At 46.8% G+C, this 27,221-nt stretch overlaps 1 protein-coding gene and 1 long non-coding RNA gene across 2 annotated transcripts in view; one reads left to right on the top strand and one right to left on the bottom strand.

The window, feature by feature from the left end:
- Window positions 1-27,221, top strand: part of LAMA3 (laminin subunit alpha 3) — a 259,483-nt gene that overhangs the window by 133,478 nt on the left and 98,784 nt on the right. Inside the window, 9 exon segments of the mRNA XM_014479149.2 lie at window positions 1,704-1,801; window positions 3,024-3,168; window positions 6,365-6,491; window positions 6,572-6,711; window positions 8,860-8,975; window positions 10,603-10,814; window positions 11,779-11,983; window positions 25,537-25,681; window positions 26,527-26,667. Of these exon segments, the coding sequence (XP_014334635.2) occupies window positions 1,704-1,801; window positions 3,024-3,168; window positions 6,365-6,491; window positions 6,572-6,711; window positions 8,860-8,975; window positions 10,603-10,814; window positions 11,779-11,983; window positions 25,537-25,681; window positions 26,527-26,667 (1,329 nt within the window).
- Window positions 117-24,112, bottom strand: LOC138985454 (uncharacterized). Its single transcript, XR_011462525.1, has 3 exons — window positions 23,890-24,112; window positions 23,269-23,366; window positions 117-512 (listed from the first exon to the last, which is right to left on the bottom strand). It is a non-coding gene; the product is annotated as an uncharacterized lncRNA (long non-coding RNA).

The following is a 27,221-nucleotide window of genomic DNA, read 5'->3' as shown; positions in this document are numbered from 1 at the left end:
CAAAACTCCATTTAATTCATTTTTATTTGTTGTTACTATTATGAATGAAATATCTTTTGTCATTGTATCTCCTAGTCTATTATTATTGCTGGTATATAAAAATGTCATAAGGGACTGTTTATTTTCTTTCCCCTCTACTATTTTATTATGTCTGTTAGCTTCTTTGGGGAGAAGGCAATGACACCCCACTTCAGTACTCTTGCCTGGAAAATCCCATGGACAGAGGAGCCTGGAAGGCTGCGGTCCATGGGGTCGCTGAGGGTCGGACATGACTGAGCAACTTCACTTTCACTTTTCACTTTCATGCATTGGAGAAGGAAATGGCAACCCACTCCAGTGTTCTTGCCTGGAGAATCCCAGGGACAGGGGAACCTGGTGGGCTGCCGTCTATGGGGTCACACAGAGTCGGACACGACTGAAGTGACTTAGCAGCACCAGCAGCTTCTTTGCAGATTCCGTCAGAATTTTCAAGGTTGCAGTCACCTGGTATTTTTTTCCAGACCATTGTTGCTCTGTTTCAAGAAGAGTATTTTCAATTAATTAGATATATATTGTTAACAGTTAAAATGCTAGCTTTTACAGATTAAATACCCTTTTAATAGCATAACTTTAGTATTGAGAATTGTGATAAACAGAGACAGTGGGATCTGGGCTAGGAATGGGGTGCTCAGATTTATAATAAATATCTCAGGGCACATAAGATTAAGTGTGAAGCAACTTCCTGTTACTGCTAATATTAAGCATGTATCACACCTGGGAAATGCTATGCCAGCCTGTTCTAATATGTTTTATATTTATTAGAAATGTTGAGCTTTCTCTTAAGAACTACCTGGAATTCAGTTTTTAAAAATTATTATATGTTATATAACTCAAGACTTTTCTTTTTTTTAAGGACAACTTTCTTTTTTGAACATAATGAGCCAAGTGAATCTTAACCTTTTCATCTTTGGAAATTGTGATGGGGCTGAAAGTTCTTCTTTTAAGCATAAGTTTGCCCTTTCTGAAATAGTCAGATGTCATTCAGAGTCAAGGCTGGCTAGAATGAAAGCTCCATGAAGGCAGGAGTATGTCCATCTTGGTCTCATACGATCCCCCAGTCTCAGTGCCTGGCATATAGTAGGTGTTCAGTTAAAATCTATTGTTACTGAATGGCTTTGTGATATAGCCAGTTATAGTTATTGATTTACAATGAAAAGTGGTATTAAGTTTTTGACTGAGTTTCTTCTGTGACTCAGAAACTAGCTCTGGAGACAGAGTTCAGATATGCCTGCGATACGAGTCCTCCTCTATTGAGAAGGGTTACTTATAGCAGGAGCATCCATCTTTCTGAACAGCAGGCTCCCCGACTGCCCACCACATCCCCCTCTCCCTGCCTAGGGGTCTGAGGAGCCAGCATCAGCCCAGGGCAGGAGAGAAGACACTGTCCAAAGTTGCTGACAGAGTTGTTTTAAACTCACATGATTTTATTTGTTTATATCATTATTCCAGAAACAATTTAATCAGTGCTCCTGTATAACAGTAAAAAGAACTTGTGTCCATGTAATGATGCCATAGCGAATGCTATCCTATGATATTTACTGCTGTAAAGTGATAGTTTTAATTTCTCTGGATGAATTTTTAGCTGTTTTCTTTGAAGTGCATGTTTGGTCATAACCTTGACTTGGGTAATTACGGGCATGTACCTTCTTATATTTGTTGGACAGCATCAAATTTGTATCATACCCATTGAAGAATTCTCAACAGAATATTTGAGACCTCACGTCAAATGCATTGCCAGTTATGGGCGATTTGTTAATCAAAGGTAATGTGTTTCCTTCCTTTATCCCTTGTTTGTGCTTAGTGATACTTAATGCTTTTAAGACTATGCTTTATATTTCACTTTAGAAGTGATCCCAGACCAAGATGCTAAAAGCTGGTGGTGCATTTTTCTTTTAAGAGCTAAATCATTTATCCCAGCAATTTTTCCAGAATTCCATAACATCAGGAAGCTGACACAGTAGCAACTGGGGGAAATGGTTAAGCCTCGTCCTTGAAGGGAGTTACTCTGATTTCTATTCTGAGCTCTCACCAAGATCCAGTCTGTTCCAATCCTTTAATCTCTGTGTCTGAGACTCTTCATTTAAAAAACCATGAAAATAATGACCCATCTCACAACTGTGTTAAGAGAATTAGGTAACCAATGATTATTGGGATTTGGGGAAGGTTATTTGGATGTAGATTCAAAAATTCTTCAGGGACACAGTCATGACATCTTATGCATCTTTATGGAAACCACCAAGACAATAATATCTGGCTGTGCCTGAAAGAAAGGATGGCTGTTTGTTCTCTTTGGTTTTGTATAGCTTTATGTCAACACTGATGTTTAGAGGTGAATAGTGTTTCATTGCATTGATCTCATTTAGCAATGAATTTTAGTACTAGAGAGGGAAGTTTCAATAAGTTTCCATCTAGCTTCCGTTCCTTCAAAATTAAGATTTTTTTTCTGGTCTGAGCTCATTGTATTAGGTAGGCAACTGGGATATACTTGGCCAATCCAGAACACCAAATATCTTTGTATAAAGATCTCTGCAGACCTGTGGTTCTCTGGATCCTTTTTTTTTTTTTTTAATGTGGACCATTTTTAAAGTGTTTTTTTTTTTTTTTTAACTTTCACAGTATAATTTAATTTTTTTAAATTTTATTTTATTTTTAAACTTTACATAATTGTATTAGTTTTTTATTGAATTTGTTACAGTACTGCTTCTGTTTTATATTTTGGTTTTTTGGCCAGATTAAAGTCTTAATCTCCAAACTGCCAGGGAAGTCCCAAATGTATTATTATTATTTTTTTGGCTGCACTAGGTGGTATGTGGAACTTCTCCAGCCAGGGGTCAAACCTGCATCCTGTGCAGTGGAAGCACAGAGTCTTAACCAGTGGATCATGACAGGAGGCCCTTCTCTGGGTCCTTTTAATGCTTAGAGTCTGTCTCTTCAAAGGGACAGTTCTTTGGGTTTTGGTTATTTTTCAACATTCTGTTTTTCAGTGCCTCCTGTGTCTCCCTGATCCCCGAAACTCCTCCGACAGCACTAATTTTGGATGTCCCAAGTGGTGGGTCTTCCCCTCTCCTGCCTGAGGATCCTTCACCTCCTGCCGATGCTGTTCTTGGGGTCACCTTGAAGGCCCCGCAGGTAGGATTATCCCGAGTGTGTTTCTTGTGAACTGGTGGGTCTCAAAGCTGGCCCCAACCAGCTGCATCCCCCCTGCAACCCCTGGGAACTTGTTAGGAATGCAGATCTGCAAGCCTCACCCAAGAACTGCTGAGTCAGAAACTCTGGAGGGTGGCCCAGGAATCTGTTTTTTAAAAACAGACTCCTCAAGGGGTGTTGACTGCCCCTAAAGCTTGAGCACCTCTGCTCTCAACTGCGGAGAATCCCAGGAATGAGGCTTGCAGTTAATTCTGTCTGTGGCCAGCCTATCCCAATGCTCCCTTTCTCTCCTGCATCTCTGTCTGCACAGTCATTTGGCAATTTTTCATAAACCATCTTAGGATAGGTCATATTTGCATGGGATACTGCTACTTAACATGGTTGAGTTTTTAATTATCTTCTTAAATGAGAACATAAGCACTTTTAGAAATCTAACAGATTATTTTGCAACCTCAATTTGTAGGCAGGAAATTCCCAATAAACACGTATTGATTAATCATCTAGAACACAAAGATGAAATATATGAAGGGAACACACATTTTTTCATCATAAACCACAGAATTGCAGGACTTAATGTTTGTTCTGATGACATGTCTTTTTAATCCTAGAGATGGCTCATGTCAATTCATGTTGCATTAAGATAGGAAATAAAAGGATTTGGGAGAGAAAATTTAATAAGATCCCACATGGGGTAGGCAGCCTAGAGTAGGGGGAAATGAATTACAGTCATGACAATAGAGTTCTAGTCCTGGTTTTGCTATAAAATTAGTCTATGACCTTTAGTAAGTTACTTACCCTCCAAGGCCCAGCTCTCATTTGAAAGACAATCTTTTATTGTTGCTATTCTTGTAGTTTTTCAGTTATTATTTTGAGGTTTGGAAAGACTTATTACTCACATGGTGAGGCTTCCTGGGGAGAACCTGGCTCACACTCAAGCCTGAGCGAGTGTTGAAGTCTGATCCTGGTTTTCATTATGGTTAGGCAGGGCCATAGTGGGGTGGGGGGGTCCAGGTGAGAGCTCCCTCTCTCATGGGCTAGAATTTATGGGGTTTGAATTTCCCACCTCTGCTAAGGGATGAACACCTGGGCTTTCTTACAGCTCGTCCAGCTGTGGGACAAAAGGCAAAAGATGAAAGATGGAGCTTGAAAACCATCAAACAGAAAAAATGGAGTCTGACTCTTTGTTACATGGTTATTACCAGTGGTGCTTGAATGCTGGGAACGTTCTCGTATGGCTTTTTGCACACAGAGCATGCACTTCACTTGTGATGTACCTAGAAGTGCAATTGCTCGATTATATGTTTGGTAGAAACCACATATAGTTTCCCAGAGTGATTGTACCAGATGAGACTCCCTCCAGTCTTGTGTATGCTTGTCCATTGTTGGCTTGTCCATTCTGCAGCTGAAAGTCACGTGGTTGGTTTCCAGTGCTGTGACTACAAATAAAGCTGCTACAAAGATTCAAGGGAAGGCTTTGTGTGAATGTGGGTTTTTTACTTCACTTGGGTAAATGGTTGTTGTTCAGTCACTAAGTCATGTCTGACTCTTTGCAACCCCATAGACTGTAGCATACCAGACTTCCCTGTCCTTCACTACCGCGTGGAGTTTGCTCAGACTCATGTCTATTGAGTCTAATGCTATTTATCTCATCCTCTGCCGCTCGCCCCCTTCTTTTGCCTTCAGTCTTTTCCAACGTCCCTGTCTTTACTGGATAAATACCTGCATTGTTTTGTTTTTTGTTCTTGAAATATCTTGTGATTCTAATTAGTAATAGCTCTGCAGCTTGACTGGAAAAGGTCAGTTTTCATTCCAGTCCCAAAGAAAGGCAATGCCAAAGAATGCTCAAACTACCACACAATTGCACTCATCTCACACGCTAGTAAAGTAATGCTCAAAATTCTCCAAGCCAGGCTTCAGCAATACGTGAACCGTGAACTTCCAGATGTTCAAGCTGGTTTTAGAAAAGGCAGAGGAACCAGAGATCAAATTGCCAACATCCACTGGACCATTGAAAAAGCAAGAGAGTTCCAGAAAAACATCTATTTCTGCTTTATTGACTATGGCAAAGCCTTTGACTGTGTGGATCACAATAAACTGTGGACAGTTCTGAAAGAGATGGGAATACCAGACCACCTGACCTGCCTCTTGAGAAACCTGTATGCAGGTCAGGAAGCAACAGTTAGAACTGGACATGGAAAAACAGACTTGTTCCAAATAGGAAAAGGAGTACGTCAAGGCTGTATATTGTCACCCTACTTATTTAATTTATATGCAGAGTACATCACGAGAAACGCTGGGCTGGAGGAAGCACAAGCTGGAATCAAGATTTCCAGGAGAAATATCAATAGCCTCAGATATGCAGATGACACCACCCTTATGGCAGAAAGTGAAGAAGAACTAAAGAGCTTCTTGATGAAAGTGAAAGAGGAGAGTGAAAAAGTTGGCTTAAAGCTCAACATTCAGAAAACGAAGATCATGACATCCGGTCCCATCACCTCATGGGAAATAGATGGGGAAACAGTGGAAACAATGTCAGACTTTATTTTTCTGGGCTCCAAAATCATTGCAGATGGTGACTGCAGCCATGAAATTAAAAGACGCTTACTCCTTGGAAGGAAAGTTATGACCAACCTAGACAGCATATTCAAAAGCAGAGACATTACTTTGCCAACAAAGGTCCATCTAGTCAAGCCTGTGGTTTTTCTAGTAGTCACATATGGATGTAAGAGTTGGACTATAAAGAAAGCTGAGCGCAGAAGAATTGATGCTTTTGAACTGTAGTGTTGGAGAAGACTCTTGAGAATCCCTTGGACTGCAAGGAGATCCAACTAGTCCATCCTAAAGAGGATCAGTCCTGGGTGTTCATTGGAAGGACTGATGCTGAAGCCGAAACTCCAATACTTTGGCCACCTGATGCAAAGAGCTGACTCATTTGAAAAGACTCTGATGCTAGGAAAGATTGAGGGCAGGAGGAGAAGGGGACGACAGAGGATGAGATGGTTGGATGGCACCACTGACTCAATGGACGTGGGTTTGGGTGGACTCTGGGAGTTGGTGATGGACAGGGAGGCCTGGTGTGCTGTGATTCATGGGGTTGCAAAGAGTTGGACACGAGTGAGCGACTTAACTGAACTGAACTGAACTACAGCTTGAGAAGATTTTTTTTTTTTCCACCTAGAACCAGGTGACCCTTCGAGGACTAGTACCACGCCCAGGTCGGTATGTCATTGTTGTCCATTTTTATCAACCAGCACATCCGACGTTCCCAGCACAGGTGTCTGTGGACGGAGGACGGCTGCAAGCAGGTGAGCTACAGGGAGCAGGGCTGGTTCGGGGCTCACCTGTCCTGGCAGGGGTGTGACAGGGCTGCCTCCCTCTGCCCCAGGTGTCTTCCGGGCCTCTTTTTGCCCCCATGTGCTTGGCTGCCGGGACCAAGTGATCACCGGAGATCAGGTTGAGTTTGACATCTCGGAGCCAGAGGTGGCCCTGACTGTGACAGTTCCAGAAGGAAAGTCCTTAGTTTTGGTGCGTTCTGCTTTTTCCTCTCTTGCTCTTTACGTGCTTGCCTTGGTCGGCTGCTTGGTGTGTCTGTTCTGGCTCATGACAGTAATTCCTCCAGGGAATTGAAGCCATGTTTATAGAAAAATGTTTAAATTTTACAGCTGCCTTTAGCAAAAAAATGTCTGTGACTATTAAAATCAAGGGAAATCAGAATACTAGAGAAGCGACTGGGAAGGAAAAACTCCCCTTCATGAAGCGTGCGAGCTGTCTCTCTATCTCCATCAGCCCCGCCTCACTCTCATCTGACAAGTCTCTCTCTGAGGCATTGAACACTCCTTTGTTCTTGAAACTATCTTGTTTTGGCTCCCATAGCTACTTTCTCTTGGCTTGCCCTGCCTTCTCCAGTGCTCCTTCAGTGAGTTCTCTTCCCTTTCATCCCTTTCATGTCAGTGTGCCCTTGGGCTTGACACTGAGACCCCTTGTTCTAAGATTTCTCTTCATATACCATCATCTGTGCCTGTTGATTCTGTTCACCCCTCTGTGGGAATGATACCCACACCTGTGACCTCATTTGCCATCTTTCCTGAGCTCTAGGACCATCTGCTGTGCATCCCCATAGCCAGAGTGCTCACAGGTCCCTCCAGCTTAGCCTGTTACCTGTATAGACCCCAGGTGCCCTGTTCCCTGTTTTTCACCTTGGCTGGTGGAATCATGGTCACCCAATGCCTGTAAAGCCTTTGAGAGCCAGCGAACACTGTCCAGGCCTGCCCTGCACCCTCCAATTCTTGCTCATGCCTCCTTTCTCTCTGAGGATGTCATCTCAGGGACAGGGGATACATTTTGTATCCCTGTGCCTGAAACACCGTCTGGCACAGGTGTTCGGCAATGTTTATTGAATTGAATAACATGAGAGCAATAGACTCTGTAAACTGTCAGTGGGTGCTGCTGCTGCTGCTGCTAAGTTGCTTCAGTCGTGTCTGACTCTGTGTGACCCCATAGACGGCAGCCCACCAGGCTCCCCCGTCCCTGGGATTCTCCAGGCAAGAACACTGGAGTGGGTTGCCATTTCCTTCTCCGATGCATGAAAGTGAAAAGTGAAAGTGAAGTCGCTCAGTCGTATCCGACTCTTAGCGACCCCATGGACTGCAGCCTTCCAGGCTCCTCCGTCCATGGGATTTTCCAGGCAGGAGTACTGGAGTGGCGTGCCATTGCCTTCTTCCGTCAGTGGGTGAGTAGTTGACAAAGATGGTTGAAATTTCCTACAGCATTTGTTACTGGTGTGGTCTGATTTATACAGGTACAGAGAGAATACAGGGCGGTATTTTTAAAGACTGGGGCCACAATTATTCATAATAGAGTATCTGATAGGATAGGCATTTCAGGGGCAAGCCACCATATGAGTCTCCCTATCGGTCCTGCCGTTTCAGTTTGCTTACTCTCTGAAAATACAGAATGAGGACTTCCCTGATGGTCCAGTGGTTAAGACTGCTCACTTCCAATGCAGGGGGCTCAGGTTTGATTCCTGACCAGGGAACTAGCTCCTACATGCTCCTACTGAGAGTTCGCATGCTACTAGAAAGATCCCAAATGCCCTGACAAAGATCAAAGATCCCTTGAGCTGTGACTAAGACCTGGCACAGCCAAATAAATATGAAAGAAAAAGAAATACTAAAAAATAAAAATAAATAAATAAAAATACAAAATTCCACCCCCTGGAGATCCAGGGTCATCGCAGGGATGGATCACACAGGGCCCTGACATCATAATAGGTCTCTGTCTCCTGTCCCCGCCCAGCACACAAGGCTGCTGCGCCTCTGAGCAGGCGCTCCAGGGGGTCTGTCCCCCCAACTCATTATCATTTCGCTAGGGGGAATGTGGCCTGAGTTTTCAGCACTGAGTTAGGGTTGCTTTGTGATTCTTTTTTTGTAAGTTCTGTTTCATGTGGTCTTGGACTTAACAATAAAGAACACTGATCTGGCAACCCACTCCAGTATTCTGGCCTGGAGATTCCCCATAGATGGAGGAGGCTGGTGGGCCATAGTCCATGGGGTTGCAAAGAGTCAGACACGACTGAGGCGACGTAACACGATCTGAGTGAAGAGAAAGCATGGTGGAGCCGTGGGTGTGCCGTGCTGCTGAAAATCCAAAGACGTGCTGACACTTTCTCTTTAGGTCCGTATCCTAGTGGTGCCTGCAGAGAATTACGACTACCAGATCCTTCACAGAAAATCACTGGACAAGTCATTGGAGTTTGCCACCAATTGTGGAGGAGACAGTTTTTATATTGAGTAAGTATCACTTTGTGTGAGGGCTTCCTGGATGGCAGTAGTGGTAAAGAACCCGCCTGCCAATGCAGGAGACACAAGAGAAGTGAGTTCAATCCCAGGATAGAGAAGATCCCCTGGAGGAGGGCATGGCAACCCACTCCCTTATTCTTGCCAGGAGAATCCCATGGACAGAGGAGTCCTTAGGGTTGCAAAGAGTTGGACATGACCGAAGCGACTTAGCATGCACACATCACTTTGTGGCACGGCCATGGGAGGCCTGAGGCTCTCCCACATTCCCGACCAGAGCAGGAGGCCTGGGGAGGGGTGGCCCTCGGGTCTGTCTTCCTACTCTGAGCACCCAAGGGAGCAGTAGTGAGTCCCCGATCCTCGGCACACGCTGACCTGTGTATTATCTCATCATGTCCATCTGGGCGGGATTTCCCTCTTCAACTCTGATCTCAGCAGATCACCCCCAAGCTGGGATTCACAGGCTGCTTGGGGGTTTCTCTTCCTCTTTATTGCTTCCTGTCGGCCAACTCGGATTCCTGAAAGATACCACACAGGGTTTCCTCCGCTGCAGGGCACAGCAGCCCTGATTCCCGCTCTCCTTTGCACTCTCATCAGTGGGGAGCATTACAAAGGGCCGGGCCTCCCTATCCTCCCTTGGTGGGTTCCCAGACGCTAAGAGCCTAGAACAGCCCTTAGTTTCAGTTCCTGTCATTCTTTCCTGCAGACCCCTCCTCCCTGCCCCCTTGTAGGTTTCCTGAGGAACCTGGGCCTTCAGAGGGTGGAAACCTCTTGTACAGAAAATATGAAGAACAAGGGTTCTGAGGTCAGACCACTGTGGATTTGAATGCCTACCCCACCCTCCATAGCTCTGTGGCCTCAAGAATGTTGCTTAACTTCTAGGAGCCTTAGCTGTCTTACCTGTGAAGTGGGGCTTTGGCCTAATCGGTTAGGTGGTTGTCAGGTTAACGTTGTTCAGTCACTAAGTTGTGACCAACTCTTTGCGACCCCATGGACTGCAGCACATCAGGCTGCCCTCTCCGTCACCAACTCCTGGAGTGTGCTCAAATGTCCATTGAGTTGGTGATGCTATCTAACCATCTCATCCTCTGCCACCCCCTTCTCCTTTTGCCTTCAATCTTTCTTAGCATCAGGGGATTTTCCAGTGAGTTAGCTGTTACCGTCAGGGGGCCAAAGTATTGGAGCTTCAGCTTATGAGGTTAATGAGGTGAAGGGAAAACTTTTTAACATACATGTTCAGTAAAAGTTGACAATTCATCTCCTCCTCATGATTATCCTAGTTGGTATATCATAGCACATGCAGGTATAAATTTTTTGGTGACTGCTGTATTGAGATAGAACCTATACACCGTACAACTCATCCTATAGATGAATCTTCACCCTTTTATTCCAGCCACCAAAGGTTCCCACCCACCAGTCCTGTGATGAGTCCTGAAGTAGATGGGGGTGGGTGGGTGGCTGTCAAACACTGTAAGTCCAGGGGTGGGGTTTCCTCTCACTTTTTCCTAGACTCCAGAGCCCCTCTCCCAAAACACTGCTTGCTGGGGCATGGGGAAGGGGAAGGTGGGACCATTTCTGGGCATGCCTCCCAGGATCTCACTGTGTGTTCTTGTTCCCACAGCCCCCAGAGAGCCTCTGAATTCTGTAAGAATTCTGCCAGATCCCTGGTGGCCCTTTACCACGAGGGTGCACTGCCTTGCGAGTGCCACCCTGCTGGGGCCACCGGCCACCCCTGCAGCCCCGAGGGCGGGCAGTGCCCGTGCCGGCCCCACGTCATCGGGCGGCAGTGTACCCGCTGTCAGACGGGCTTCTACGGGTTCCCGCACTGCAAACGTAAGTGCGTTCGGGGCGGCCAAGGTCATCTCTGGTGCAGGCGGATGAAGCCCACCCAGGGCAGGGCTTGTCCAATTTCACTGTGCTGGAGACTTACCTGGGGATCTTGTGAGAGTGCAGATCCTGAGTCAGGAGGCCTGGGCTGGGGCCTGAGAGTCTACATTTCCCGCAGCCACTCAGAGGATTCCCATGCCGCTGGTCCAGGGACCACACTCTGAATAGCAGGCTTCTAGAAAAGACATATTTGTGTCTCCTGGGCTAGGGGATCCATGCCCTTGGCAAAGCAGGTGAAGGGAAATAACCTTAAGCTTCAAAACACTGGACAGCTCGGCCTTCTTCCTAGTGGGATGGGTTAGGCTTCAGTTTTTGCAGCCTAACCACCAAAGCTTAATTGAGGTGGGAGGAGACCCAGGGTCAGAGGGTCTCTGGCCTCCTCACTGAGGAGGCCATGGATCTTCGTCTAAGAATTGTCCTGCTGCCCTAGACAAGGGGCAGCCCAGGCTGTGTGAGGGGTGCAGAGGCCCCACGTGGAGGCCAGCCTTTGCCTGCTGCAGGCCCCACCCCTGATCTTGGGCCCAGTGCCCTGGGGCGACGTGAAGGCCTGTCAGGGAGACTGGGAGGAGCAGACCCTCTGACGAAGGCCAGACCTCACGTTAGAATGGCACGCAGCCTCAGCCTAGGGGTGAGGGGGAGGCCCCTGTGAGTGTCTACCTTGAGGTCAGTAGGTCCATGATGCCTCACTCAGCGTCCACGCACTCGGCCACCCTCAGCATTGGATGTGGTTGGTCTTGACCCCAAGAAAGGAGCCTTTCAGATCAACCACACTCAGTGATGCCATAATGAAGGAAAAACAAGACCTTACTCCCAGATACCCCTTGGAAGCTTCTGGAAACCCTGGCAATGCAGTTTTGCTGGAGGTCAGGGGTGTCTAACCCTTACATCGTCTCTCTTCATCCTTGGCCAGCTTGCAGCTGCGGCCGGCGCCTTTGTGAGGAGACGACAGGGCGGTGCCTGTGTCCTCCCCTGACAGTCAGGCCCCAGTGTGACGTGTGTGAGGTGCACTCCTTCAGCTTCCACCCCTTGGCTGGCTGCGAAGGCTGCAATTGTTCCCGGACGGGCACTGATGGGACCGCCACCCCGGAGTGCGACAGGGACCACGGGCAGTGCAGGTGAGGCCTGGGGGGCTAGCCTATCGCATTCTGTCCTGGGAAGGGAAGATGCCGTTGGCCCCCACTCGGGTCCTCGTTTACTTCCCGAGTCAACACTGCTCGATGGAGTTCCCCACCCAGGACGGGCGTGGTGTTTGGAGTAACTGGTCCCCTGGGGCTCAGGGTAGCCTGGCAGAGCCTGGGTGGGCAGATGGCTGTTGCCTGAGGTCCGAGCGGCCTCACTGTCCTCTCCAGCCTCATTCTGTGTGTTTACATGCTGCGTGTGTGATAAAGTGATCAGTTCCATCTCCTGGGTCATCGGGTGGTGAGCGCCTCTCGGCCTGTACTGAGGTTTGAGCTCTAAACCTTCTCTCTCGTAAGCTGCTAGTTTTGTTAAGGATGGTACATGATGAAGTCTAAAATCTGGATCCTGCCGCCCTGATTCAGACAGGCGAGCTAGAGGCCGTGTGGGGTCTCCACCGGGAGGTCAGTTGTGGGGAGGGCGGCAGGGTGAGCAGTACCTATTGGAGAGCCTGGCCTGTGAGGGGGTCTGCCCCCGGGCCCACTGAGCACAGCTGCTGAGAGATGAGAAGGAGAGGGCGGCTCAAACAGATGCTGTGGGGCCAAGAGGCTCTTTCCAGCAGATCAGCTCCACATATGAAACCAGAGGCTGGTGTCGCGTGATCCGAGTGATCAGGCTGATGTCTGCAGGACTGGAGAGTAAGCACAGGGGGTGAAGAAGAGGACCCTGTCTCCTAGAAGAAGAGGCTGGAAAGAATCCACAGGGATTATGTGGCAGGGAGACCGAAGCAGATCTTTTTCCATCCAGGCGAGTGTGGCATGCACGTGTGCAGGAGACAACATGAGAATAAGTCCATTCTGAGTCCCCTCCTCGTCACCCCCCTCCCCACCTCGGGTACCGGATGTCTGGGTCTGTGGCTGTGATCCGAGTGTGACAGCCAGGAGGGGCTGTGGCTGCTGGCTGGCAGGCGCCCGCACCTCCAACTCCACTGCAGCTGTGTTCATTTCCTGAGGCCGCTCTGACAAATGACCACATGCTGGGTGTCTTCAGAGTCAAAAGGCTAAAGTCTGAAATCAAGTCGACGGCACCGTGCAGTTTCTAAAGGCTCCAGCAGAGACCTTGTTCTGTGCCTATCTCTTTCCTTCCCATGTTGTCAACAGTCCTTGAAATTCCTTGACTCTGCCTCTGTCATCTTGTGGATTCTGCTTGTGCGTCTCTGTCTTCACACTGGGGTATCCTCTGTGTGTGTCTGTGTCTTTTCTTTTCTTTATTCTTTTAGCCTTTAATTATATATATTTTTACCTTTTCTTAGTTGAGGTACGGTTGATGTATAATATATACATTTCAGGTGTGCAACATAGTGATTCACAGTTTTTTAGAGTTAAACATCATTTATAGACTCTTGAGAGTCCCTTGGACTACAAAGAGATCCAACCAGTCCATTCTGAAGGAGATCAGCCCTGGGATTTCTTTGGAAGGAATGATGCTAAAGCTGAAACTCCAGTACTTTGGTCACCTCATGCGAAGAGTTGACTCATTGGAAAAGACTCTGATGCTGGGAGGGATTGGGGGCAGGAGGAGAGGGGGACGACAGAAGATTAGATGGCTGGATGGCATCACTGACTCGATGGACATGAGTCTGAGTGAACTGCGGGAGTTGGTGATGGACAGGGAGGCCTGGCGTGCTGCGATTCATGGGGTCGCAAAGAGTCGGACACGACTGAGCGACTGATCTGATCTGATAATTATTATAAAATATTGACTATATTTCCAATATTTTATACATTGCTGTAAAAATACCCTTGTAGCTCATTTGCTTTTATATAACAGTTTGTGCCTCTTAATCCCTTACCTCTCTTGGGTCCCTCCCTTCTTCCCTCTCCCCACTGGTAACCACTAGTTTGTTCTCTATGTCTGTGAGTCTGTTTCTATTGTTTTATATCCACTAGTTTGTTTTATTTTTTTAGATTCTACATATAAGTGATATGCACTATTTGTCTTTCTCTGACTTATTTCATTCAGCATAATGTCTTCTGGGCTTCCCAGGTGGCGCTAATGGTAAAGAATCCACCTGCAATGCAGGAGACCCGGGCTTGATCCTTGGGTGGGGAAGATCCCCTGGAGAAGGAAATGGCAACCCACTCCAGTATTCTTGCCTGGAAAATCCCATGGAACAGAGGAGCCTGGTGGGCTACAGTCCATGGGGTCACAAAGAATCAGACGTGACTGAAGCGACGTGGCATGCATGCACGGTGCCTTTCCGGTCCAAGCATATTGTTGCAATTGCAAAATTTCATTTCTTCTTATGGCCAAGTAGTGTTCCATTATACATATATGTATACCTGTGTCTTTCTTTCCTTTTAAGGATACCAGTGGTATTGAATTAGGACCTGCCTTACTCCAGTATGACCTCATATTGATTATGTCTGCAAAAATCCTCCTTCCTAGGTCACATTCTAGGTACTAGGGGCTTAGAACTTGGATGTATCTTCTGGGGACAGCATTCCCCTTTCTATAGCAGCAGTGTTGACTTTTCTTGAGGAAGGACCCTTGACCACACCTATGATTGTTGCCCCATTCCTAGTAGTTCCTTTGTTCTCGGGGAAGGAAGCTGAATGAGAACTTGAGTCATGGAAGATTCCAAGACTTTAAAACCACAGGTTGTGAGTCTTCCCTGAGTCAACTTGGTTGTCCGTCCTTCTCAGACTATGATCTTAAACGGAATGTGACTTGCACAAAGAATTTTGAGGTGATATCAGAGAGTTCGCATCACAGTTAATGAACATACATTAGGATCTGTTCCCTCCGGTGCATAAGCTATTCTCTGGAAGGATACCAGGGATTTAGCTCATTACTTAAGACTTTGGGTCCTGACTGCACCAGTGGGCCTGTAAAGATGTCTAAGCCATTTCCAGTAAGTCCTGATATCTAAGAACAATGGTACTCAGCAGAAGCACAGACTCCTACCAGGATCTGTGGAGATGCCACAGAGCAGAAAGGTGCACTGTGCCAGGAGTTGCTTGCTGTCTTGTGGCCAGAGAAGATGCATAAATGGGAAGCGCAAAGGACCTAAATATGCCAGCCATGACCCAGTCAATGTAGAAGAAGAGAGACCAGACCAGAGGAAACTGAAGAATTAGAACTGGCTTCAGCACATTATAAAGAAATTATCTTCCAATTAAAAGAAAAAAAAAAGAACTGCCCTCAGAGAAGGAAATCCAGGGTATTATAAAACGGGAAACAGATTGAACTAGGAATGATATTCCTTTTAATATATGTGAAAAACAAATCAAAGGAAAGAATCCAACACCTAATTGTTCAGAGGAAAGAATAGTCTGACAAATAAGTGGAAGAAGCAGAGGGGGACGTGTTAGCATTAAAATCCTTCCCCCACTCAAGGGAGTAGGAATATGGATAAAAACAGATTGCAATATTTAAAATAGATAAACTAGAAGGATCTACTGTATAGCACATGGAACTCTGCTCAGTGTTATGTGGCAGCTTGGATGGGAGGGGAGTTTGGAAGAGAACGGATACTTGTATATGGATGGCTGAGTCCCTTTGCTGTTCACCTGAAATTATCACAACATTGTTTGTGAATTGGCTGTACCCCAGTACAAAATAAAGTTAAAGAAAGAAAGGGTGAAAGAACAAGGTTCCATTTGAACAGGAGAATGAGCAATGTATAACCTTGGGAAATACAAAGGAAAAACCAGATAGAAGAGCAAGAGGGCAGATAAACAAGAAGTGGAATGAACAGTCACGGGGAGACGGAATCCTGGCAGATACGGAGCCCAGGACGTTGTAGTGGCCACAGTCCCGCTGCGTGCAGTGTCCCCATATTTAATTGAAAATAAAAACTCTCTAAACCACAGAAAGTGCAAACCAGTCCAACAAAGTTCCATTTTTCCATAATAACTTCTTTACTTTTTCTTCTGAAAAGAGGACACCCAAGGGAGGAGATTGGGTCTGGGACTGGAGGTTGGGGAACCATGTACGTGGGTGAGAGTAAGAGATGACCCCCCAAGGAGAAGGTGTAGACATGCAGGAGGGAAATGGGTGTGGGGGTCCCTGTGATTAATCATCGGAGGCAAAGGAGCCACAGAGATGGAGAGGCAGTTTTCAGGCAGGAGGAGAAGGCGAAGAATTCACTGTCTTAGAACCAGTGGGAGAGTTTTAAAAGGGATCAGCGGCTCAACAGAAGAAATTGCTATGAACAGAACTTCACACACAGTTTCTCAAAGCTGCTGCCACAGAAAAAGGAAACCAAGGACGCAATGAAAACTATAAATATCAGGGCTTCCCTGGCAGTCCAGTGGTTAAGATTCCGCACTTCCACTGCAGACGGTGCAGTCTCAATCCCTGGTCAGATGCACTAAGATCCCACGTGTCCTGTGGCTCAGCCAAAAAAAGAAAAACGCTTAAGGCATCATCTATGAGAGAGAGATTTACTGTAGGATTTTAGATGCAAATTCTAGGGAGTGTTTAACAAACCTTCACTAGCCAATGGCAGTTGAGTAGACTAGAAAATGCCTAACTGGGAACTGAGGCGGGCTGTATAGTAGTTTTGCCCACGCCTGAGGGAACATCAGCAGGAAGGGAATCTCATGGACCTGCATTGCACCCAAAGTAAAAGGTGACATTGTTTATCTTGATGTTACCTGAAAGACTGTAATCACCTAATGGGATGACACGTCTATCCATGATCAAAGTGGATATGTCATGAAGGGCTCTTGGCAGATAATGTAAGGAAAACTTCAGTTTACTACATGACTGTAAATTGCACAGATTACCCATGATAATTCCAGTGTTGATGCCGAAAAAGCTTTTGACGGCCTAAAGGATTATTTCTTTAGAAAATATTAGAGGAAAAAATGCTCCCATCACCTCTGAAAAATTTCCTAGTGAAAAGGAAGAATGTGTATAGAGGAACCTAACATTCAAGTAAAATAAATAATCAAAGATAGCTGGACGTGAAAGAAAGTGTGAAAGCGTTAGTTGCTCAGTTGTGTCTGACTCTTTGTGACCCCATGGACTGTAGCCACCTGGCTCCTCTGTCCATGGAATTCTCCAGGCAATAAAACTGGAGTGGGTTATGAAATTATGTAAGTTATGGAAGTATGATAACACATTTATAGGAAACTTGGAAAATACAGAACAAGATTACATACAATTCCACTATATATTACTATTATTTTTTAGTAGATAAATTAGGATTTTTAGTTGGAGTTTCAATATTGAACCCTCAAAAATTAGTAGAATGAATATACAGAGAAGTAAAAGGATATAGTAGACCTGAAAAGCACTGTGAACCTATTCAACATAATTAAGATTTATACAAAATCACGGGATAGTAGGAAACAAATTTTATTCAAATTCCCGTAGACTGTAAACTGGAAGACACTGGAATATATCCAGGGACATAAAACAAGGTGCAAAAATTTCATGGTATAAAGGTATTGACCGACTTCCCTTGTGGCTCAGACAGTAAAGAATCTGCCTGTAATGTGGGATACTCGGGTTCGATCCCTGGGTTGGGAAGAAGCCCTGGAGAAAGGAATAGCAACCCACTCCAGTATTCTTGTCTGGAAAATCCCACAGACAGAGGAGCCTGGTGGGCTACAGTCCTGAAGTCGCAAAGAATCGGACATGACTAAGCAACTAACACTTTCATTTTTCACTTTCAAAGGTACTGAAATCGTACAGAGTCTGTTGTCTATCACTGTCCCACCAAAATTTAAAACTCTAGATTATATTTCTTTTTCAACCTCTGATTACTTCCCTGGTGGCTCAGACGATAAAACGTCTGTCTACAATGCAGGACACCTGGGTTCCATCCCTGGGTCGGGAAGATCAGTTGGAGAAGGAAATGGCAATCAACTCCAGTACTATTGCCTGGAAAATCCCGTGGACAGAGGAGCCTGGTAGGCTACAGTCCATGGGGTCGCAAAGAGTCAGACACAACTGAGCGACTTCACTTTACTTCACTTCATTGTATAAAAGATAAAAAGTCCATTGTTTGGGACAGCTCTCTGGATTGTGGTCTTAAAGGTTGATCAAAATTTCATTTTTTATAGCAACACAGTAATTTGCTTCCGCTTTTAATAATGGATGGTTATGCCGTCAGATTCTGTGAACGAACAAAAGGTCAGAATATCCTCAGAAGATTTTTATTGATCAGTGACAGATACACGGACACTGGGAATCACTGCTTTAAAAAAATACCATGATGTTGACCACCTTCAAGACATTTTAAGATTGATTATAGGAGATGGCAGTTCACCTGGACATCCAGTGAAACCCACAAGTGCAAACAGCTTGTGAGAAGAGCAGCAGCTAAAGGAAAGCCGTTTGCGGGGGGGACTTCAGCCAGTGTCACAGATTTACTCAGTATTTGTGTTAGATGGAGAAACAAAATGCCAGAGAAGGTCATAGACTTGGCATCCTGGGAACAGAAGTGCTTCCAGCTTGGCAGAAATCCACAAGCCCCAACAACTTGGAGAAGCAATTCCTTTGATGCACCTCATCAAGGAATAGGAATGGTAAATTCCAGACGGCCTGCAGGCAAGTTCTGGGACACAGTGGTGAGCAGGGCAGATGAGGCTCCTGCCACAGGATGGAAGAGCTCAGCATTCTCACCTGCATTCCCTTTTCCTAGAAGCTCCCACCTCTTGAAGTTCTTGGGACGATTAAATAATCCTGTGCAAAGCCCTTCGAACAGTACCTGACACGCACTAGCGCGGGTATTAGCTGTTGCTATTATTTGCCAAGCACTTGGCTGCCTGCCTTCCGCCCTTTACACTTTGTCCCCCTGAAGCCCCACCCATTCTTCTGGCTTCAACCACCTCCATGCTGGATGATTCCCAGACCCAGAGCTCCAGTCCTGGTCCCTGAAGGACAGCTTATCCCACCTTCATGGAAAATCATTTCTACGTTGGTTCCCTTACTAGCTTTTCTTGTGGGTCTTAGAGGACAAGTCCCCTGACCTCTTTAAGCTCCTATCCCCTCACACATATAATGAAGTGTTAGATTAGATGATCTTTAGGGGCCCTTCAAGTCCTTGATCCTACTGCTGATTCTATATCTGAAACACATGCCGTTGTCTTGCTCTTCAGGCTATTCTCTCTTTGAACTTTAAAAAAAATTCTTTTTTACTTATACGTGGCAGCCTTCTCTCTGTATCACCTTAGAATCAAGCCCTTCTCCCTACAGCCCATCAGGTGTCAACTTCTGAAACAGTGTGTATTATCTCCCTTCCTTTCATGGCCCCTGCAGGTCCTGCACCTGGAGAAGTCCTTTTACAATTGATCATCTCTGAATTGACCTTCCTTTTGCTGGCGTACTTTCTCTCTCCCGCCCTCTCTCTCTCTCCTTCCTTTCTTTCTTCCTCCCTCCTTCCCTTCCTCTCTCTCTCCCTTCTTTCTTTCTTTTTCTCCTTAATTGAAGGGGAAATGCTAGTATGCAATCACCCCTCTCGGTCTTGCTTGGTCAGTCGTGTCCAACTCTTTGAGACCCTATGGATCCACCAGGCTCCTCTGTCCTTGGGATTCTCCAGACAAGAATACTGGAGTGGGTTGCTGTTTCCTCCTCCAGGGATCTTCCCAACCCAGGGATCGAATGCACACTCCTTGTGTCTCCTGCCTTGATAGCCAAATTCTTTACCACTGAGCCACCAGGAAGCCGATACATAATTCTACTTGGATTTAAAAATCTATTTGCTCCATAATTTTGTTTTTAATGCATAGAGAATATTGATAAATGCCTGTTTGTGATTTCATCTTCTTGGTATGTGGAGGTTTTTGAAAATACGATAAGACATTTCCTTCAGTCCCTGTGATTTTTTTTTTTTTGAGTCTTAAATTCTATTTTATCACTGTGTTTTATGGCTGAAACTATTTAATATATCTAGCACCTACTCCAGTTTGGGTGCTGTTTCTCGTACAGAAGGCACCCATGCCTACTAACAAGAGGTCATGGTCTGGCAGGGCAACCTCCACTCACCAGTTATGACAGTGCATCATAATGAATGCCGTATTGTGTGCAGGCTACTGGAGGGGGAAGTCGCTCTGCCCGGTACCCTGTCTGTCACATCACTCTCTGCACAAGAAACTTCCTTAATTCCCCATTGTCTGAGAGGATAAAGACCAGCTTTCCGTGATCTGGCAGCCATTTACCCTAACTTAAGCCTTTTTTTTTTTTTTTTCAGCTTTTCTGGTCTTTCTCTCTTTCTCTAAATGCTTTTTGCCAGCCTTCAGTTCTTCAGTTATGGGTTCTCCTTTCCCCTCTTCTGTTGCTGCTGCTGCTGCTGCTAAGTCGCTTCAGTCGTGTCCGACTCTGTGCGACCCCATAGACGGCAGCCCACCAGGCTCCCCCGTCCCTGGGGCTCTCCAGGCAAGAACACCGGAGTGGGTTGCCATTTCCTTCTCCAATGCAGGAAAGTGAAAAGTGAAAGGGAAGTCGCTCAGTCGTGCCTCTTCTGTTACCCCCTCCCAATTACCCACATCCTTCAAGAGTTCTGTGTTAAAGGTACAAATGCAAAGAAGGCGTGAAGCCTCTGCAAGCCCCCAGGGATAACCCCGTTATCTCGCTGCCGTCCCATCTCTCACATGGTCACCAAACTTTCTGCGTCTCTGTGTCCTGTGTCCTCAGTGAAAATGCACCAAGGTCAAGACTAACTGACTGTACTTTGTCCTCTCCCTCTCATGTCCCCTAGCTCGAGCATGTGTCTCTAGAAGACACTCAGTAATTATAGGGTGAATAAATGAGCGGATATAAGGTAGGCTTTGGATTCCAGGTTAAAACTGGACTTGATGGGGGTTCAATATGACGGGACCCATGGTATTTAATGAGCAAAGGATAGAGTTCACCCTCATGCCTGACTTTCTGGCGACCTGCAAGACCCGCGAGCACCCACACACATGCAGTCGTCTTTGCATAATGTTTGGCCCTGAGCCCGTTGCCGTGGAGATGACTCCACTTGACCGGCATACTCAGTGCACCTCCTGGCAGTGGCAACTGGAGCTTTCCTGCTATTGCGGTGAGGGCAACTCCTTGGGCAGCACAGCGTCTCCCTGGAGAAATGTGCGAGGTCAGGCTGACTTCAGGTTGTTTTCTAAAGATGTTCAGCCAGGCTTTGGGGGAGGAAGTTTCCTTTTTATTCCCCATTGTCATGGCACCACTCCACACTCCTTTGTTTGCTTGTCTTTGCACAGGATTCATGTGCTCGGAGCTCTCAGCACTGCGTTGCTCAGACATTGTGTTCTCCACATTTTGGTGAATGTTTGCCCATCAGGTCCACCTGGGATCCTTGGGGTTCAGCTCCCAGGCCACTGCTCTCATCACCATGCTCAACTTTTTGCTTTTTTCCATCCACTCGTATGTGCTTGGTTGCTACCTGCGTGCTAAGTGAGGCTCAGCGCTTTATCCCGTGTTACCAACGAGGTCACACCCTCTCTGCCCAGCTCTCCCACCACGTCATCCCACGGTTGCCCTGAAATAAACAGGCACACATTTCTCCTTGTCTCGACAAGCAGCTTGCACAGCTGTCCTCCCTGAAAAATACCCCTCCACCTTTCTTTTCCAGTGAAGTAGAAATATTAAGAAATAGGCTCCCATCTGCCTGTCCTCACCCTCAAAGCCTATGTTCAAGTCAGTGCTCAGGGTCACTTGTCTGCTGTGGTGCTCAGGGTGGGAGGGGCTCGTGGGCACCAGAATTCTGGATCACACCTATGGGCCAACGGCCCTGTGTGTTTGCAGGAAGGCCAGCTGCCCAGTGGCTCTGTGACAAGGACAATGTCGGTGCAGAGTCCTTTCCCCGCTGCCAGGTGGGAGGAGCAGAGAGCACCCTGCTCACTGAGGCTATCCCCAGAGGCCCTCCTCTGATCAGGTCTCCTCTTCCTGATGCTTTCTGTGGAGGGGGTTATCTGCACTGCTCCTTCCCATCTCTCACCCCCGGCCCCCGCCTCCCCAGAGTTCTTGTGCTCCAGAAATAGGGAACATCGTCTGGGGACAGGCAGTTGTCTGCAGGACTGCGATTACATTTAGTCTGGGATTCACAAGGAGAGAGTAGGTGTTATTCACCTGGGCCTAGGAACAAAATTATGTGTGCTAAAATGTGTGTGTGTGTGTGTGAGAGAGAGAGAGAGATGATGTAATCTGCAAGTGGGTATAAGTGTTAAGTTGGCCAGAACATTCGTTTGGGTGTTGTTTCTTTAAAAAAAAAAAAAATAGCATGTTACAGACAAATCTGAACGATACTTCTCTGAGAAGATGGTTCATGGTTTCTGTAGCTCCCCAGACACCCCTTATCCCTCTCAGAGTTTGCAACGCACTGTACCAGAGCAGTCACTCCAAGCAGATCATTTCCACCTTCCACCTTCCACCTATTTTACTAGAGGAGTGATTTGGGGAATATTTTCTTCCTCTGTAGAAGAAACAATCTCTGTAGGTATCAGGGAGGGAGGGAGATGAGGAGATGGGGCTGAAATGACACTTGCCCTGCCAGCAGGTCTTGCTGGTGAAACTGATTTTATCTTCGTAGGTGTGGTGGGTGGGATAAAGAGACCCCCATCTGCTCCCCTTTGCTGATGCTGCACCAAGAGTACTTGTTTGTCTAAGGCAAACTTACTGGAATATAAAGTTGTATTTATCTTTTTTGGGGTGGTTTCTGGGGTGGTCCTTTGGGCTTCCCTGGTGGCTCAGATGGTAAGGAATCTGCCTGCAATGTAGGAGACCCATGTTCGATTCCTGGATTGGGAAGATCCCCTGGAGAAGGAAATGGCTACCCACTCCAGTATTCTTGCCTAGAGAACTCCATGGACAAAGGAGCTTGGTGGGCTACAGTCCATGGGGTCGCAAAGAGTCGGACACAACTGAGCGAGTAACACTTTCACTTTCTGGGGTGAGATTTTTTTTTTTTTAACTGAAGTATAATTGAGGACAATATTATATAAGCTACAGGTATACAATATAGTGATTCACAATTTTAAAAGTTATACTCTATTTACAGTTATTATAAAATGTTAGTTATATTCCCTGTATTGTACAATAAATATATTCTTGAGGTTTATTTTATACCTCATAGTTTATACCTCTTACTCCTCTCCCCCTGTGTTGCCCCGAATTTCCCTCTTCCCACTGATAAGCACAAGTTTGTTCTCTATACCTGTGAGTCTGCTTCTTTTTTGTTATATTCACCATTCATTGTATTTTTTAGATTCCACACATAAGTAAGATCATGCAGTATATCTTTCTCTGTCTGACTTATTTCACTCAGTATAATTACCCTTCAAGTCGCTCCATGTTGCTGTAGATGACAGGATTTCATTCTTTTTTATGGCTGAGTAGCAGTCCATTGTATATAGATACCACATCTTCTTTATCCTGGCATGAGATATTTTAATACATATTAAGAGATAGGTGAAAGTTTACATTTGGTAGCAAGTTAATGACAAAATATTTCATATCAGGTTGTCCCCCAATCATCTCGTGGAAAGCAGATTTCCTAATAGTTTCTTTAGACCTACAAGCAAGGCTGAGCGTGTAGATGTAGCAGGCGGTGGCTGTGGAGCTCAGTGACTGAGCTGCTGCTCCCGTCCTCACACCGCAGAGCGGGGTCGCTCAGTCCTGAGAAGCTGCTAGTGCTTTCCCACCAGCCTTGTGCTCAGAGCTGCCCGCAGCCGCCTGGGTACCCAGCCCCACGCAGGCCGTTGCCGTCCTCCCCACCTGCTCCAGTGTCGCCCGTCACTCAGCTGGACAACGGGGAGCCCTCCTTGCTGTCTCCCTCTTCTGTCCCCCCACCCAGACCACGACGAGCCCCAGCATCCTCACCCTGAAATAGCTTGGGACCCATCGCCCCTTCTCTGTCCCGAATACCTCTGCCCTCACTCTGCCCCTGTCTCCCCACCTCAGAGCTGCCCTCAGCTCAGTCCTTGACACACACAGCCACCTGTCCTTCTTCCTCTCTGAACGCTTTTCAAGATGACGACCCCCGTTTGAGAACTGGCCAGCTGCTGGCACTGCCTGGCGTCTCCACCACCGCCTCCCCTCTCTCTCACGGAGGGAGAACGAAGCCTTGAGAAGCTGGGTAACTTGCTGAGACGCTGTCTCTAAGTCATGTGAGAGCTGATCAGAACGCTGGCCAGTCTGCCCTCAGTGTGCAGGGCTCAGCCCCGCCCCAGGGCTCCGGCACAGTGTCACAGCGGCCAGCCCCTCTGTCCCGGTAAACTGACCCCCTCCCGCCTCCCCAGGCTCTCCATCATGCATGGTAACTGGGGTCAGGCTTGGGAGTAGGGTCTGGGGTGAGGGAAGGACAGAGGCCCTGGGCCTGCAAGCTCCCAAGATAAGTGTTAGGTGGGAATGTGAACAGTATACACGTGGGGTCTACACGGGGGTCAGAAGCCAACAGACTCAGTCTCCTGGAGGGAGGAGACTCCCGCCTTTCCAGGCTCATGGCTCAGCATCCTCGCTTGCACCCCTGCTCCAGGAGCTCCCTGCTGTGTTCTCTGCACACGCTGGGCCATGTCCCCCATTCTTGCTCTCTGGAATCCCTGCCCCACCTTCTACCCCAGGACACTTGTCCTTTTACACTCAGCTCAGGCATCACCTTCCCCCAGGGAGGCTGGGTCTGTGCAGGCCTTCTGACCTCTGTGTAGACCCCATGTGTATATTCACATTCCCACCTAACATTCACCCTGGGAGCTCTCAGGCCCAGGGAGTCTGTCCTTTCTTCACCCCCGAGCCTAGTACCAAGCCTGGCCCAAGTCATCATCCGTAATGCTCACTGCTTTTTGTTTTCAGTTAAGGTATAACTGGCATGTAACCTTATATTAGTTAGTTTCAAATGTAAACATAGTGATTCGATACTTGTGTCTATTGTGAAATGGTCACCATAGTAAATGTAGTTATCACCCATGAGCGTAAATACTTACAAATTTTTTTCTTGTGATTAGAATTTTTAAGATTTACTCTCTTAGCAACTTGCAGAAGTGCAATATGGCATCATTAACTATAGTTGCTGTGCTGTACATGACATCCCAGGACTTGGTTACTTTATAACTGAAAGTGTGTATCTTTTGACCCATTTTCCATTAGGATGATGGTCACTTGGAGCTGCTTTGTGTGAGTGCCTTGTATCTGCTTTTCCCCATTCTGCTTGGACACTGGCACCTGTGGGCAGGCTCTGGGTCTACTTAACTGGCTTTAAAAATATATATATATTTATTTATTTATGTGCGTTGGGTCTCAGTTGCAGCACACAGGATCTTCATTGCGTCATGCGGGATCTTTCCTTGCAGTGCACAGGCTCCCTAGTTGTGGCTCAGTAGTTGTGGTGAGCAGGCTTAGTTGCTTTGTGGCATGTGGGATCTTAGTTCCCCAACCGGGGATCGAACCCGAATCTCCTGCATTGGAAGGTGAAGTTTTAACCACTAGACCGCCGGGAAAGTCCCTGAACTGGCTTCTGACAAGCAACTTCTCTGCGGCAGTGCAGGTCGGCTTTAGAACTGTGTGTACAAAGGTGCTGAAGACTTTTGCTTCCTCTCCTTGAGCACAGATGCAGGCCCAGGATCACAGGGCGGCAGTGTGACCGGTGCGCTCCCGGCTTCTACCGCTTTCCTGAGTGCCTCCCCTGCCACTGCAACAGAGATGGGACCGAGCCGGGAGTCTGTGACCCAGGCACCGGGGCATGTCTCTGCAAGGTAAGATGGAATGTGCAATGCTGGGGATATGGGCCACCGGCTAGAGTGGAGGGTCTTCATGCTGAGTCATTGTATAAAAATCTGTGGGAAATGAGACTGACCCATGATCAATGATGCTGGGAAAGATTGAAGGCAGGAGAAGGGGATGACAGAGGATGAGATGGTTAGATGGCATCACCGACTCAATGGAAATGAATTTGAGCAGGCTTCGGCAGTTGGTGATGGACAGGGAAGCCTGGCATGCTGCAGTCCATGGGGTCACAAGGAGTCAGACACAACTAAGTGACTGAACTGAGCTCATTGGGTAGAAACAGTTAGAAGCCATCCCAGCTTCACTGCTCTTGTCCTTTGGAGGGTCTACAGACCTCCTTAAGAATCTGATGACACAAATGGTCTCCAGAAAAATCGGCACAAACTTTTGTCTATAATTTGAAGAGGTTCATGGGTTTCCCTGAAGCCTATTCCTGTCCCGTGGACCCCAGGTTCATCATCTCTGCTCCACGGTGTTCTGCCAATGACAGATGGACTCCCCAATCCCAGCAGATGCTCTAAAGTGGTTATAAGTGGGATGAACCGGTCTCCCCCACATTGTGAACTTTTTGGTGCTGTTTTTCTACCTTCAAGATGCTAAAGGGTATCTGATGAAATTTAGGAAATCCTCTCTTCCGGTATAAACTTTAAATAGTTAATGTGGTAGAACAGTTGAACAGTCATATAACTTTGAATGTTTTATTACCATCCATGTCCCATTGTCTTATGTTGGTACTTAATTTGTGCGTGTAGCTCTCTTCAGTCAGAGACCCTTCAGAAGGAATTATCTCTTCTCTCGTGGTTTTCTTTGATAGGAAAACGTGCAAGGCACAGAATGCAACATGTGTCGGGAAGGGTCATTCTACCTGGACCCAGCGAATCCCAAGGGTTGTACCAGCTGCTTTTGTTTCGGAGCCAGTCATCACTGTCACAGCACACATAAGAGAAGGGCTAAGGTACGTAGGGCATCAGAGTCCTTCTGTTTTTCTTTAGCACTTCTAAATGAGGAAGTGAGGGGTTCCCAGGTGGCACCATGGTAAAGAATCTGCCTGCAGAACAGGAGACGTGAGTTCAGTTCCTGGGTTGGGAAGATCCCCTGGAGTAGGAAGTGGCAACCCACTCCAGTATTCTTGCCTGGAGAGTTCCATGGACAGATGAGCCCAGTGGGCTGCAGTCTGTGGGGTCGCAAAGAGTCGGACATGACTGAGCATGAGCACGCATAAAAGAAAAAAATGAGAAAGTAATGCACTGGCATGAGAAGTGAAGAGTCATGGAGGTTTTGCATCCTGCTGGGTTAGAATGTTAAGCCCTATGCTCACTGTCGTTAGCCTGCAGCGTTCTGTCCCCAGATGTCCTCATGTCCCTCAGCTCACACCCCTCATCAGGTCTCTGCTCATGTGTCCCAGTGCTCGGAGAAGCCTCCCGTCACCACTCGCTGACTCTGTGACCTCGCCTTTCTCTGTGGACTTCATAGCGTGCATCACAGTTCTAATGCTTATTATCTCTCTTC

The sequence above is a fragment of the Bos mutus genome, chromosome 24 (genome assembly GCF_027580195.1).
Source record: "Bos mutus isolate GX-2022 chromosome 24, NWIPB_WYAK_1.1, whole genome shotgun sequence".
Classification (NCBI taxonomy): Eukaryota; Metazoa; Chordata; class Mammalia; order Artiodactyla; family Bovidae; genus Bos; species Bos mutus.
This window is presented reverse-complemented; position numbering and strand designations above follow the sequence as displayed.